The 13,851-nt window shown below is 48.0% G+C and overlaps 1 protein-coding gene and 1 long non-coding RNA gene across 2 annotated transcripts in view; one reads left to right on the top strand and one right to left on the bottom strand.

The window, feature by feature from the left end:
* Nucleotides 1-11,558, top strand: part of SIN3A (SIN3 transcription regulator family member A) — a 30,356-nt gene extending 18,798 nt beyond the window's left edge. The window contains exons 11-21 of the mRNA XM_008641944.2: nt 707-917; nt 2,441-2,557; nt 3,268-3,506; nt 4,716-4,899; nt 5,089-5,662; nt 6,136-6,305; nt 7,350-7,523; nt 8,218-8,310; nt 8,660-8,754; nt 8,951-9,158; nt 10,545-11,558. Of these exons, the coding sequence (XP_008640166.1) occupies nt 707-917; nt 2,441-2,557; nt 3,268-3,506; nt 4,716-4,899; nt 5,089-5,662; nt 6,136-6,305; nt 7,350-7,523; nt 8,218-8,310; nt 8,660-8,754; nt 8,951-9,158; nt 10,545-10,775 (2,296 nt within the window). The 3' untranslated portion in view covers nt 10,776-11,558. The remainder of the gene's footprint in view (nt 1-706; nt 918-2,440; nt 2,558-3,267; nt 3,507-4,715; nt 4,900-5,088; nt 5,663-6,135; nt 6,306-7,349; nt 7,524-8,217; nt 8,311-8,659; nt 8,755-8,950; nt 9,159-10,544) is intronic.
* Nucleotides 11,492-13,851, bottom strand: part of LOC108449339 — an 11,011-nt gene continuing 8,651 nt past the window's right edge. Inside the window, exon 3 of the long non-coding RNA XR_001865501.1 lies at nt 11,492-13,148. This is a non-coding gene — a long non-coding RNA (uncharacterized LOC108449339). The remainder of the gene's footprint in view (nt 13,149-13,851) is intronic.

Genomic DNA, 13,851 nt, shown 5'->3' with positions numbered 1-13,851 from the left:
GGAAAGATATAATACAGGGGTTTTTTTATTCTGGAGTTGGATGTTATCTTTTGCCATATAATGAATAACTGGTGATTCAATTAGTAACAGGTTCAATTCATCCTGTTGCTGGAGCTTTGCATGAGATAAGAGGACTTGAACAAATGCAGTATTTTACGCTGATAAATTCTTCAGGTAACTTTGGGAACAGGTGAACTTGAGCCTTGCAGGCAAAGGCTTCTCCATGACTTATGCTGCTCTGTGAAGTCTGGTTGAGGCAATTGCTTGGCGCTGAAACCTTTTGCTACGTAGTTACAGAATTGTCTTTTAGTTTCTTCTTGCTGCCTCTGGAAAGCAAAGGTCTGGTTTAAGGTTCAAAACATTGGCAAACAAGTAGGAATCTGGCCTGAGTTCACTACCAGGATAGTTTGGGGAGACCCAGATGTGACCATGCCATGAGTGCTGTCCCTGCAGCAAAAGCTCTGACAGCTGTTCCCTGCTCGTCACTATTCCTAAAGCACCTTAGTTGCACCAAGAGAGCAATCCCCCTCCTGATCAACAACAGGTGCTTGCTTCCCACTTGGTCAGGCCCTGTGGAAGTCGGGCTGAGCAGAGAGGGTCTTCTCACCAGATTGATAATTTGAGAGCGGTCTGTAATAATCAGTTCTAGCCTCAGCATCACAGCTCAGCGCTCCGCTCGTTTTTCACTTCATTCCTTTTATTTTAGGAAATTCCCGGAACTTTTCACTTGGTTTAAAAACTTTCTGGGGTATAAGGAATCTGTTCACATGGAGACGTATCCAAAGGAACGGGCTACTGAGGGGATTGCCATGGAGATTGACTATGCCTCCTGCAAGAGGCTGGGCTCCAGCTACCGAGCCTTGCCCAAGAGCTACCAGCAACCCAAGTGCACAGGGCGGACTCCGCTGTGTAAAGAGGTAAGGTCGGAGTCGTGTCACAGAGGAAGGCTCTTCCCAGCCTTTTGAAAGCGTTGGAGCAAAGGCGAGCAAAACGCAGCAGGATGGGGAATTTATTTTGTATCCATGTGTTGGAAAGGTTCCTGGGGATGTCAGGGCACGTCTGGTGGTGGCAAGCATGGAGCTGAGGCCTGCTTAGCACTGATCCACACTGATCTGTGCTGCTCCTGCAGCCAGGCGTGTGTGGGCACCCCATCCTGGCTCGGGATCCTCACAGTACGTGTGGCAGCCCGAGGGGAGCACACCCAAGGTATTCCTAGTGGCGTTCCCGTAAACATCTGGATCGTATCCAGAAGCTTATTGCACAGGGTGAGGCATCAGTCTAGGAACTGGGTTATGCTGGGAGTTGTGATACCCACGAGGCTTTGGTGGTTGGCATCATCTCTTCTCCAGCAGCATTTGGGAAAGGTTTGCATAGAGCATTGGGGGGGCAGCTGGAGAAAAACCTACTGAATAGTTATGATGTTTAATTACTGACATACCTAATGCTCTTACATTTGATTTATGGTGTGTTATGTAGTACAACCTGTGAAAGGAACGTTGAGATTGCAAACTTAAAACACTCCAAGTAGGAAATGACAGAACTGGTTTTCTGTATGGTCTTAATGTGATCTCAGAGGTCCTTTACAAGGTGGTATGTAATTCAGGATTATTGCTACCTTTTTACCTAAATTCTCTCTTAGCCTGCTTTCAGAGTTGTCTCTAGGCCAACTTTAAAAGAAAATCATGTTTTCTGTAGACAGATTCTCCCACATATTCCCTCAGATGCATCTTTCTTTCTCTCTGAAATGCTGAATTTTTAATCCATGTCTTGACATGTCTCTCAAAAGCATCTTGTGTGATGCAGTTACAAACTTTTCTCCCTGGGAGAATCTAATGACTCAGTTGTTCAGGCTTTGGGTTTATGAAAACTGGGCCTGGCTTTCAAGACTGTCTGCCAGAATCATTGTTTCTTTGCCTTTGGCCTCTTTGAGGTTGTTGCTGGTTTTTTGTTTGTTTGCTTTTTGATTTTCTGCTCCTGTATTGAAAGCTGCAGGTGCTCAGCTGTTTTGTCAGGAAAGGTGATGCTGGGGTATGGATTTATACTTCCAATTAGCCTTGTTTGGAGGCAGCAACTGTGTCCTGTCTAACAGTCAGGTCTGCTGTGGTGACCACACAGTGTTGATGGTGAATCACACACGAGGAACCAGCTGGTTGCAGCTGACTAATATAAAGGAGCAGAAAAGCTCCTTTCACCTTTATTTTCCTCTTCTCTCGCAAGTTTTTTCCTCACAGCTCCAGCCAATGAATTTTTCAGGCTGCCTGGCTGTTTGGGTTCTGGCTGTTTGGAGTTGCCCTATGAATGCTGGGCTTTGGAAAGGGCACACACTTCTTCCAGCTGGGGAATTAGATTGTCCCATCAGAAAACTGGGCTTGAAGCTGGCCAGGTTTGATCCCCTTGAACACTGACCATGGCTCTTGTTCTCCCTCTGCCTCCCTCAAAGGTTTTGAATGACACCTGGGTCTCCTTCCCATCCTGGTCCGAAGATTCCACGTTTGTGAGCTCCAAGAAGACACAATATGAAGAGCACATCTACAGGTGTGAGGATGAACGTTTTGAGGTAAATTGCTTTTTCTTGGTTCATGTCTTGGAAAGCTCTGTTCTGTGGACAGTTAATGAGCTCGATGTAATCATACCTTTAATACTGCATGTTAGAATCTCATTTTATTGTGTCTGCCACCTGGTTTTTGGCATAAAAGTTTGTGTTCTCTTCATGCAAGAAGTAGTGGCTGCACAACCACTAAGCTGCCACCCCTGCCCCTCACCTTTTGTGCAGAGCTCTTGGTTCACACCACTCCACGTGAAATTGTTGAATGGCCAGCATGGAATTGTTGCATCTTTGCTGTTCTTCCTGCCCACGTCGTGCATGAGAACATGCATTCCCCTGTAATCATCTGCAAAGTAATATGTTCAGGATGTTAAACAACTGACATCTTGACTGGAAATGGAAGTTAGCTGGGCAATTACCTGAATCCGCTCAGATTTGGCGCATCCTTTTGTAGAGTAACTGTCAATTGTGTTCTATTCCCAGCTGGAAGATGTAATTTCCAAACAGTATCGTTCTGGTAGCCTTTAAATTCTTACGCAGTATTATGTGGGTAGCAGATGAAATATAATTGGATTATTTTAGAGCATCTGAGCACCAAAGTGCTCGAGTACACCTTGTTAAACAGGCGCAGCTTCTTGTTCCGCGTCACTTGAATGTTTGCCTCCGTGAAGTATCATGTTTTGTCTATTCAAATGCTACAGCTAATGCACTGTTCTCTCCAGCTGGATGTTGTCTTGGAGACCAACCTGGCAACGATCCGCGTTCTGGAGGCAATCCAGAAGAAACTGTCGCGCTTGTCTGCGGAGGAGCAGGCCAAATTCCGCCTGGACAACACCCTGGGGGGCACCTCGGAGGTGATCCACCGCAAGGCTCTCCAGAGGATATATGCTGACAAAGCAGCTGACATCATCGATGGGCTTCGCAAGAACCCCTCCGTGGCTGTTCCCATTGTACTGAAAAGGTACTGATTGCCCCAGCACCCTGCCCCAGGGTCCCTTCCAAAGGGTAACGCACTGTATGCTGTCCAAATTTATGGAAAAGTGGCTAATTTCTGCCCCTAAGGAGTGTGAACTCCACAAGGCTGTAAATTTGCCCCCAAAGATTGTGGCTGCCCCACCCCTGGAAATGTTCAAGGCCAGGCTGGACAGGGCTTGGAGCAACACGGTCCAGTGGAAACTGTCCCTGCCCATGACAGGGGTTGGAACAAGATGATCTGTAAGGTCCCTTCCAAACCAAACCATTCCATGATTCTGTTTTTCTGTGACACTAAGAAGTTCATTTATATTCTGGACAGTTGGTGTATTCCATAATAGTCACCTAGAGGGAATTGCCCTCCTGAAACAAAATTCTTACAGCTCAGCTGGAAGGATAAAGAGCTTTTGTTGTCTCCTCCTAAACTTTTTTCTTCCTTGCTGTCCTCACTGTGTGTAAGATAAGGCAGCTGTTGTCCCAGGGCTAAATGTGATCCCTTTCCAAATCCTATGGCTGTATGTGCCCAGATGATGGTGGCTCTGCTATCCTCAGATTTCCAGTCCTGTTTCTGTTGTCAGCCTCCCCTTCCTCAGCTAAAAGGGAGTGGATGCTGCAGCTTCTTGGGGAAGGTCGGGGAGATGTGTAAGCAGTAGTACATACTCCGTTAGCTCTGTGGGACTCTTGGTCCTGTGTTTTGGAGTTCTGGAACTGGGGGTAGCAGCCTTCCCAGGATACCTGCAAGGTCCCAGTTTCCCTACCCTTCTTGGACTGAATTGGGGTGCTTTGTTTGGGATGCTGAGTCAAGCTTCAGGAGTGCATTCCCAGGACACTCAGGTGTCCATGCTTTGTTCCTTGTCCAAACTAAGCTGCCCCTGTTCCACAGGTGGAGCTATGTGACTTGCTGGGGATTTCTGAGAGTCCAGGGCCAGCTTTTTTGACTTCCCTGTCCCTCTATCCCCTCTCCCGGGGCTGCTTTGTTCCTGCATGGTTTTACTTAGATGTGAAAGAAACCCAGAGTGGTTTCTCCAGAAGAGCATGTCTGGGGTGCACCTCCTGGAAAGCTCCTTTCTGTGGCATGTCTTTGATCCATGCCCATTTTATCAGGAGCTCAGCTCTTGTCAACACTCACCAAGAACCATGGGCCAGGGTTTTTCTTGTATGCTCATCTCTTAGCTCACCCTCGTTTTCTTGATCCAAGGTTAAAGATGAAAGAGGAAGAGTGGCGAGAAGCCCAGAGAGGATTTAATAAAGTCTGGCGAGAGCAGAATGAGAAGTATTACCTGAAATCCTTGGACCACCAAGGCATCAACTTCAAGCAGAATGATACCAAGGTCCTAAGGTCAAAGAGTCTCCTCAATGAGATTGAAAGCATCTATGATGAGGTGAGATGGTCAGCAATAGTTTCCTTCCGTTAAACTTATGTACTTTGCTTGTGCAGTTTCAGTTCCCGTTCCTCACAGCTTGATGCGGGAGGAAATCTGTTCCACTGGCAGAGCTTTCTAGCAGGCTCTTGGGTGGTGGACATGGGTGGGATTGTTTAGGCTGATTTTTGTGCTGTTTCTCCTTTGTAGAGGCAAGAACAGGCTTCAGAAGAAAATGCTGGAGTGCCCACAGGCCCACACCTCTCGCTAGCCTATGAAGACAAGCAGATCCTGGAAGATGCTGCCTCTCTCATCATCCACCACGTGAAGCGGCAGACAGGAATCCAGAAAGAGGACAAGTACAAAATCAAGCAGATCATGTATCACTTCATTCCAGACCTGCTGTTTGCTCAGCGAGGTGAACTCTCGGATGTGGAAGAGGAAGAAGAAGAGGAAATGGATGTGGACGAAGCTACTGGGGCTGCAAAAAAGCACAATGGCGTTGGGGGTAGTCCTCCCAAAACCAAGCTGATGTTCAACAACACGACAGCCCAGAAGCTGCGGGGCATGGATGAGGTCTACAACCTCTTCTACGTGAACAGCAACTGGTACATCTTCATGAGGCTGCACCAGATCCTGTGCTTGCGGCTGCTGCGGATCTGCACCCAGGCTGAGCGGCAGATCGAGGAGGAGACGCGGGAACGGGAGTGGGAGAGGGAAGTGCTGGGCATAAAGCGAGACAAGAGTGACAGTCCTGCCATCCAGCTGCGACTGAAGGAGCCCAGTGAGTGACTTCTGGTGGGAGGCTGGGAGGAAAAAGGTGCTTCTGTTTGTAGCGTGGTGACAGGGGTTGTTGGGTGTCTTCAGGCACGTGATAGCAGTGACCCTTTAAGATGGGTTCTCTTTTATTATCCCTGGGGAGATGGGAAGATGTGGGGAACATGGGACTTGGAATAGCAGAAGGATAATATGCAGCAGTTATTTCAGAAGAGCTTTCATTTTACACTTGCATATCTAAAGTATCCTCAAGTTCCCTAAGTAAAAGCTTTCAGAAATACAAAGCTCATGGAGGAGGCTAGAGCTAGAAAGCAAGAGATTATGAAAATACCCATGGCCTTAAAAGGGCTTATTTATGTCCATAAAAGACAAGTTGAAGTAACTCTTCAGCTTAAGTGCGTCCGTCACCTGAGGACCAAAACTCACAGCGACCCTTCCTGGGGGCAGTGTGCTCATCTCTCCCCTTCTCTCCTGTTGCAGTGGACATCGATGTGGAGGATTATTACCCGGCCTTCCTGGACATGGTGCGCAACCTCCTGGATGGGAACATGGACTCGTCGCAGTATGAGGATTCCCTGCGCGAGATGTTCACCATCCACGCCTACATCGCCTTCACCATGGACAAGCTGATCCAGAGCATCGTCCGACAGGTGACTGCCAGCAGAGCCTGGGACTGGGTGTGGCGGGGTGGAGAAAGTAGACAGGTGGTTTGCTGCAGTGAGAACCCAGGCTCACATTGCAGGCCATGTTGTATGCCTAAATGGGGAATTTTGGGGGTAAGCAGGTAAATTCAGGGTGTTTCTTCACCCAGCTCTCTAACCCTCATAGTAGAGAAATGATAGAAGATGATTTCTGATCTGTTTAAATTATTTAGAATATCCTCTACAGAGTTCTTGTTGTTTTCCAGGTGTTTTAGGATATAAGTATTCAAAGCATGTCCAGAGCTAATCTTGCTTCAACTTTGGGAAAAAAAAAAAAAAAAGAAAAAAAAGAAATGACATCTAAATAGTTTCTTTCCTTTCCATCAATGCTGTAGGAGTGCACACTTTTTCTAAAAGCCTTTTGTCTCTTTTATCTGGCTGCTGGAGTAGCTCATTTTGGCTGTTATACTCCAGTCCTTTTATTGGGTTGGTAGGAAGAATGTGTGAGCAAAGGAAAAATTCTTCTTGTGCCTTTTTGTAGCATAAAGAACAAAAACAGACACAAGGGGCTGTAAGTGGAATAACTTGAAAGGCCTTTCCTCTTTCAGAAGGGTAGAGCTGCTCTTCAGAAGCCTTTCAGTCCAGACATTAACTGAATTCAGAAGACAGTTGGGAGACTTTTGATTTTTCAACTTACACAAAATATGGATTTGATCTTAAACCTCCCACCCCTCTCCTCAGACACAGCAGCAGCCCCTTGGCAAGGAGAGGACACACTGTGTCACAGAGCTCTGGCCCTTCCTCCCCTGCTGCTGATCACAATGTTCCCTGGGTGTAGTTTTCCTCTGAGTAGCTGTGCTTTGCCACCTGCTAATTTTTTTAAAGATATTGTGGGCTTTTCCCATAGTAGCAGAGATCATCTGCAGCTGGAAGAAGCTAAGGGTTTTTTTGCTTGAGCTCAATCCCATTGTTACATCCTTATTTTCTTCTATTCTGATGGGGGTGTAGCAGCCTCCTTGACGAACACCTTCCCCCTGTTGTTCCTGTTTGCAGCTCCAGCACATCGTGAGTGATGAGATCTGTGTGCAGGTGACAGACCTATACCTGTCGGAGAACAGCAATGGAGCCACGGGAGGTCTCCTCGCTTCCCAGTCTTCCCGTACGCTCCTGGAGGCCGCGTACCAGCGCAAAGCTGAGCAGCTCATGTCCGAGGAGAACTGCTTCAAGGTAAAGCCAGGGTCTGCACCACAGTGTAAAACCAGAAAGAGGTGAGGGGGATGCCTTTTAAGAAGGGAGAGGCACTAGTCCTTTAAAAAAGAGCCTTGTTTAGACACCCAAAAATGAAGAAAATTAGCTTCATCCCAGCCAAAACCAGCGCACATGCTGCCAGCTTTCAGAACATAGGTTAGTGCTTCTGCAAGGGCCCCTCAGAAATGAAGTTTCAAGGAGGAATAAATTTCCTGGAACAGCAATGAATATCCCCTGTGCTTTACAGCAGCTTTGGGCTGTATCATGCTGACTGCTTGGCTGCCACTGGTTTTAATTTATTAGCTCAAACTCTTCCGTTTCTCTGGTGTCTCAATTTTGTCGACTGTCGGGAGATCTGCCACTACTGACTGGGCATTAAATCACTGCTGCCTGCATACATTGCTAATAAACCTGTGCTAATCAAATCCATACTTCCTTTTCTGAAGAGGCAGGAAGTGGTCAGGCCCTTTCTGAGCCAGAGAAGTACTTTGGATAAAAGCCTGAGTGTATAATATCTCTTCCCTTGCTCTCAAACTTACTTTGGGGGCTCAAGATGGTTTCCTTTAAAACTGCCAACTTGCTTCATTCTCCCTTTGCCCCAGTGAGAAGTGCAGGTGTTTGTTTCTATTTCAAACCTCTTCTTACTGAAGTTCCTTCTGCTTTTTCTTTATAGCTGATGTTCATTCAGAGCAGAGGTCAAGTTCAGTTAACCATTGAGCTGCTGGACACAGAAGAGGAAAATTCAGATGACCCTGTGGAAGCAGAGGTAAGGGCAGCTTGTCCAGAGAGCTGACTGTGATGATGGAGGTTGCAGTGGACCAGAGTGTCCAGGTGACTGGTGGTGTGGTCTGCTAGCACAAGACAAAGAAACGTCAAGGGCATGCCATAAAGCTTCCAATGATGTGAGCAGGCAAATCCTTCTTGGTTTATTTTGTATGAGAAAATAACTCAAAACCACATAAAGAAGCACTGTACCTGCCTTTTTGGGCGTAAGATGCACAGAGCCTTCAGAAGTGATGTTGTGTTCTTCTGCGTGACTTCCAGCTTAGCCTCCTTAGCCCTCCCATGTTTGCTGGGAGGGCAGTGGCTGATGTGTGCTCTGTGCTTGCTTCCAGCGCTGGTCGGACTACGTGGAGCGGTACGTTAACTCTGATTCTACCTCCCCTGAGCTCCGCGAGCACCTGGCCCAGAAACCAGTCTTCCTGCCCAGGTGAGTGGCCAGGCTGTGCTGGGAAAGGCCCTTAAAGCTCATCTCATTCCACCCCCTGCCATGTGCAGAGACACCTCCCACTAGACCAGGTTGTTCCAAGCCCTGTCCAACCTGGCCTTGAGATCCACCATCTACACCCAGCTTCGTAGTGCCAGAGGGTGGGTGCTAATTCCAAGAGAGGTTCTCTGCTTTGCAGGAATCTGAGGCGGATCCGTAAGTGTCAGCGTGGTCGGGAGCAGCAGGAGAAGGAAGGGAAGGAGGGAAACAGTAAGAAGTCCATGGAGAATGTGGAGAGCCTGGACAAGCTGGAGTGTAAATTCAAGCTGAACTCCTATAAGATGGTGTACGTGATCAAATCGGAGGATTACATGTACAGGAGGACTGCGCTGCTGCGAGCTCAGCAGGTAGGAGCCAGCGAGAGAGCGGGGTGGGCTGCTGGTGTTCCCCGGGACCCAGGGGGAAGGGAAGGAGGCATTGCCTCTCCAGCTGTTTGGGGAGAGGTAAAGGTTTGGGTTTATCCAAGATGACAAGAGTTTGTGACTCCAGATGGGTGAAATTCAGGAGGATTGCACTGGAGGAAACTGATCTGGTTATCTGGATGCTTTGACACTCTCCTTTTCTCATCTTACGGGAACATTTCCATCCACTTCTACTCATGTATTTAGATTTATAAAACAACTACTTGCCATGTTTCTTGCTGATGAGAGACAGATATGGCTTCACTTCATTAGTTGTGAAGTAATTCTCTTAAACTTTGCCTTCACATGAGATGAGAGTATTTTAATTGCAGTGTAGTGACTCTTTGAAATGCTGATACTGAGGATTTTGATTGAATTCAGTCTATCCCATTCAGCTGGCACAAACCTCAAGGAAGTGTAAGCTTATAAGCAGGATAGTATGTGCCAGAGCTCTTCACAGAGAATCTGAACATAAATTTTTGAAGTGTTAAATATGTAGTGTGCAGCTTAGCCCTTGGTTACTGGAATACACTGAGGGTACTGTAGAAGCTACATTGGATTTTGGAAACAAATCTGTTGGATTTAGCAATTAACACCACAAAGCAGTCAGTCTCTGGGAGAAGAACAAACAAATAATAAAATCTGTAAGTTTTAATCTGGAGGTTTAATTATACTGGCTGTTTTCAATTATGACTGTAGCCATGGCTTTATACCATCTGTTCTGGATTTTACATTCCTTAGGCAGATGCTCTTACCCAAAAACGTGCACAGTTCTTCTCCTGATGTTTTTGTTAGGCCAGAGCTTCTCAAGCCTGTTAGACCTGACCTGGCTCTTCATTTTCTGTAGCAGTTGTGTCCCCAATACGTATAAAGCATATTGAGCTTGCTCTTTCCTGGGACTGTGCCCCTCTGTGGGGGCTGGAGGCAGACCCCGAGGGCTGGGAAGAGCAGGGCTTGCCTGGTCCTGGGTGCTAGAGGAGGAGGCAGCAGCATCTTTTGGGTGATGCAAAAGGGAATCACTCTGAGCTAGGCATGCAGCTTTCAGGCTCCCACTGGATATGTTCCATGTCCCCAGCCCATGAACTGCTGTATTAAACAAAGAGCATAAACCTTTTAGTATTTCTGAGCTCATTTTGCCGCTAATTTTCTTGGAGAGGAGATCTGGGGGACCTTCATCAGAGCTTTCCCTCTGTCATTAGTCCAGTGTCTGTATTACGAATTCCCTCTGTATTTGATCCCCTTGGTGGTGTCAACCAGTAGCCAAGCTTTGTGTTACGCTGCAGTTTGGGGGTCAAAGCTGCCTTTTCCTAACACCTCTCCCTGTTTCTGCAGTCCCATGAAAGGGTGAGCAAGCGCCTGCACCAGCGATTCCAGGCCTGGGTGGACAAATGGACCAAGGAGCACGTGCCCCGCGAAATGGCAGCCGAGACAAACAAGTGGCTCATGGGTGAAGGGTTGGAGGGCTTGGTGCCCTGCACCACCACCTGTGACACAGAGACCCTGCACTTTGTCAGCATCAACAAGTACCGCGTCAAATACGGCACGATATTCAAGACACCCTAAGAGTCCCCCGGGGCGAGGGAAGAGCCCGGGAGATGTGTGTGTGTGTGTGCGCGCATCCAGGGAAGGAGGAAGATGCCTTTCTCCCCTCACTGTGTATCTCCGTAACATGGCCACTTGACTAGTGCGTGGCTGGTACAACCTGTCCCGGCGGGATCCCCTGCGGGGACGTGGATCCCTGCCTGGGGCTGCGGGCCGCCGGCCCTTTTTGGGCAGGAAGGACCCTTCTCTGAACTGAGCCATCCCAGAGAAACACAACAAGCTCGTACACACCAGCAGCGTTGAGGCTTTGACTCCCCGGAGGCCCTGAGCGGCGAGGGAGGGGAACAGGATGCCCTCCACCACCGGACCGCTTGGATGTATCCCCAAAATCCCCAGGTGCCTGTCGCCACCGGATTCTCCTCTCTTTGCGGGCTCCGGCACGGGGCCACGGGGCAGTGGACCCTGGGTTCCTCTCGCTCCCTCCTCTCCCTCCCAGGCTGGACTCACCCTGTGCAGATCGGTCTGTCCTTTCTAGTGCCAGTGGAACTGTTTTATTTTTATTTTGGGTTTTTGGTTTTTTTTGTACCTGCTTGTTTACTAGTCTCTCCTAGTGCCATGCACCAGCTTTTCACACACGTGTACGTACACACACACAGCAGAGAACAACACGATTTTAACATGTTCCCCTCCTTTTTTGTAAATAAATGTACAAATTGTCAATTTTTTGGTTTTTTTTTTTTCTTTTTGGTTTGCTGTTTTGTTTTGTTTTTTTTAATTAAAGGAATTATGCTTGATGTGCTAGCATAACTGTACTAGCTTCTTGTGTACCATAGTACCAGGTGGCTTGAGAATTAGTATCGACAGACAGACCGATGGAGACATTTATTACACTTTTTACCAAAGGGAGTTATCATTGTAGTGCTTTTGTGTGGAAACTTTTTTCTCCTTTTTTTGTAAATAAAAAAAATAATGTCTTTGTTCTTAACTGGAGGAAGACACTCGCTCACCCACAGCCCTGTTCGTGGTCTGAAAGGCACTGTTGCAGCATGCAGGTGTTGGGGTGGGAAAGGGGAGGGAAGAGGGAGGTGTAATCCAACCCCTTTTATAAGACTGGCAAGAGAAAACAGCAGAGGCAGCGTGTGTGTTTGGGGGTTAAACAACTGAGGTATAAGCAGCCTGTAAGAGATACAAATATATAGTATATAATTTAATTTTTTAATTTTTGGCTTTTTTTCCTGGTGGATAATTTTTATCCACCTTATCTTGCAGCTCCAAGGATCTTCGCTTTTGGGAAGTGTTGCTGAGCAACTTAGCTGGGGCTGATTGTGCTGATGTATTTTTCCCTTTCTGTGTTGGAGAAAACATCATGGGCAATACCAAACCAGTATTTGACAGGGCTGCTCTGCATGTGTGTGTGTGTGTGTGTGTGTGTGCAAGGGAAGGAGGAGGGAGTGGGGGCTCTTGGTGCGTTTCACTCCTAAAATCCACATATGGGATATATATTTTTTTAAGTAGAGAAATTTAATGCTGGCAGATATTTAAAACACGGGAAGATTCTGATTTTAAAAATAAGGAAGTCAGCACAGGCTTTGTAAGCCACGACAGCCACCACTGCACTGTGTCTCCTCAAGGGAGGCAACTTTCCTTGCAAAAAACCATGCAGCCAGTCCTACACACCTGGAATGGCTTCCATCATCCCTGGATGAGAGCCACGAGCAGGGCTTTGCCACGGCCTCAGCCTCTCCCAGGGGCTTTCTGTATTTTGAGACAGCTCGTTCATAGAATCATAGAATGGCCTGGGTTGGAAGGGACCTTTAATACCATCTAGTTCCAGGTTCTCTCCTCCTGGCATCGCAGCTCCTTCCCTTCCGCGGAGAGAGGCCGGGGCGCAGCGCTGGAGGGAGACCTGGAGCCAGGGTGGAAGTGCACGGCCCCGAGGGGCCACTACTCATTGGCAGCCAATGCACAGCAGGCAGGTCTGGAATGGGAGCCTCCTATGGAGAGAGGAAGAGAGAAGGAAGAGCCCAGCAGGGGATTTTCACACTTTGCCAGCAATAAATCACCCGTCTCGTTTCTCCTCCTTTGCTGTAACCACGCAGGAAGGGGCTGCGTGTGTCCTCTTCCATTCCAAAGGCGTCATGCACGCACCCCTATTATTTCCCCCCTTTTTTTATTCTGGTGTATGCTCAAGGTGATCTGGAAGGGAAAATCTTGGGTCATTTAGACTTCTGACCAGCTTGGAAGTACCAGCTGTTGCTGCTTGGTGGGGTCTTACCTCAGGAGTCTGTGCCTGCATGTCATTGAGCCAAGGGGGCTGGTGCAGGTCCCTAGGACACACCGTGGGGAGACCTCTGCCTCTGGTGCTCCATATGAAATCCCAGCTCTGCTCCCAGCCTGTACAATAGCAGAGGTTTGCATTTTTTAATTTTCTTTTTATTTGATCTTGCTTTTTGTATTCTGTAACGTGATCCTCGGCCCACAACCCATGTGATTTCTATACCAATGTTGTAAACTTGACTGTAGCGCAGTATTTCCATTAAAACATCAGGGCTGAGCATCGTGTACAGATTCTTCCTTCCCTCCTGATGATACACAATCACATTTTGGGGTGATTTGGAGGCAAACCAGGACATGGAGAGGAGGGTGCAGGACTGCTTAGGCTGAGCGACAGCGATGAGAGGGGTTCTGCCTTCTCACCTAGGGAACGCTCAGGGTGGGATAAGAATCTTCTCCCAAACTTGACAAGCCAACACATGCCCCCCAGAAGCATCAGAGACACAACCATGGTCACAAGGAGCTCTCAGCAGAAACGAGCAAGAAACTTGTCTGTTCCCTCATGAAATCTCCCTAAGGGCTTCTGGGCAGGCAGCTCCAAACACTCAGCGGGGAAGAAGAGCATCATCTCATGTCTTCACCAGGGAGAGCTTGTGAGGACTCACAAACACGAGTAACTCCGAGACTCCAACCCCACCGCGGGCACAGCACCACCGAAACCTGGAACTCAGCGGGCCTGAAAGACTCTCCCACTTGAGCCGGCCTGAAGTCCTGCACAACAGCCTCCTCGTACGGGATGCGCCGCGGAGGCTGGAAGGCAGGG

This window comes from Corvus brachyrhynchos, unplaced genomic scaffold (genome assembly GCF_000691975.1).
Source record: "Corvus brachyrhynchos isolate BGI_N302 unplaced genomic scaffold, ASM69197v1 scaffold309, whole genome shotgun sequence".
NCBI classification, from domain to species: Eukaryota; Metazoa; Chordata; class Aves; order Passeriformes; family Corvidae; genus Corvus; species Corvus brachyrhynchos.
The sequence above is the reverse complement of the archived record's forward strand: the minus strand, read 5'-3'. Positions and strand labels throughout refer to the sequence as shown.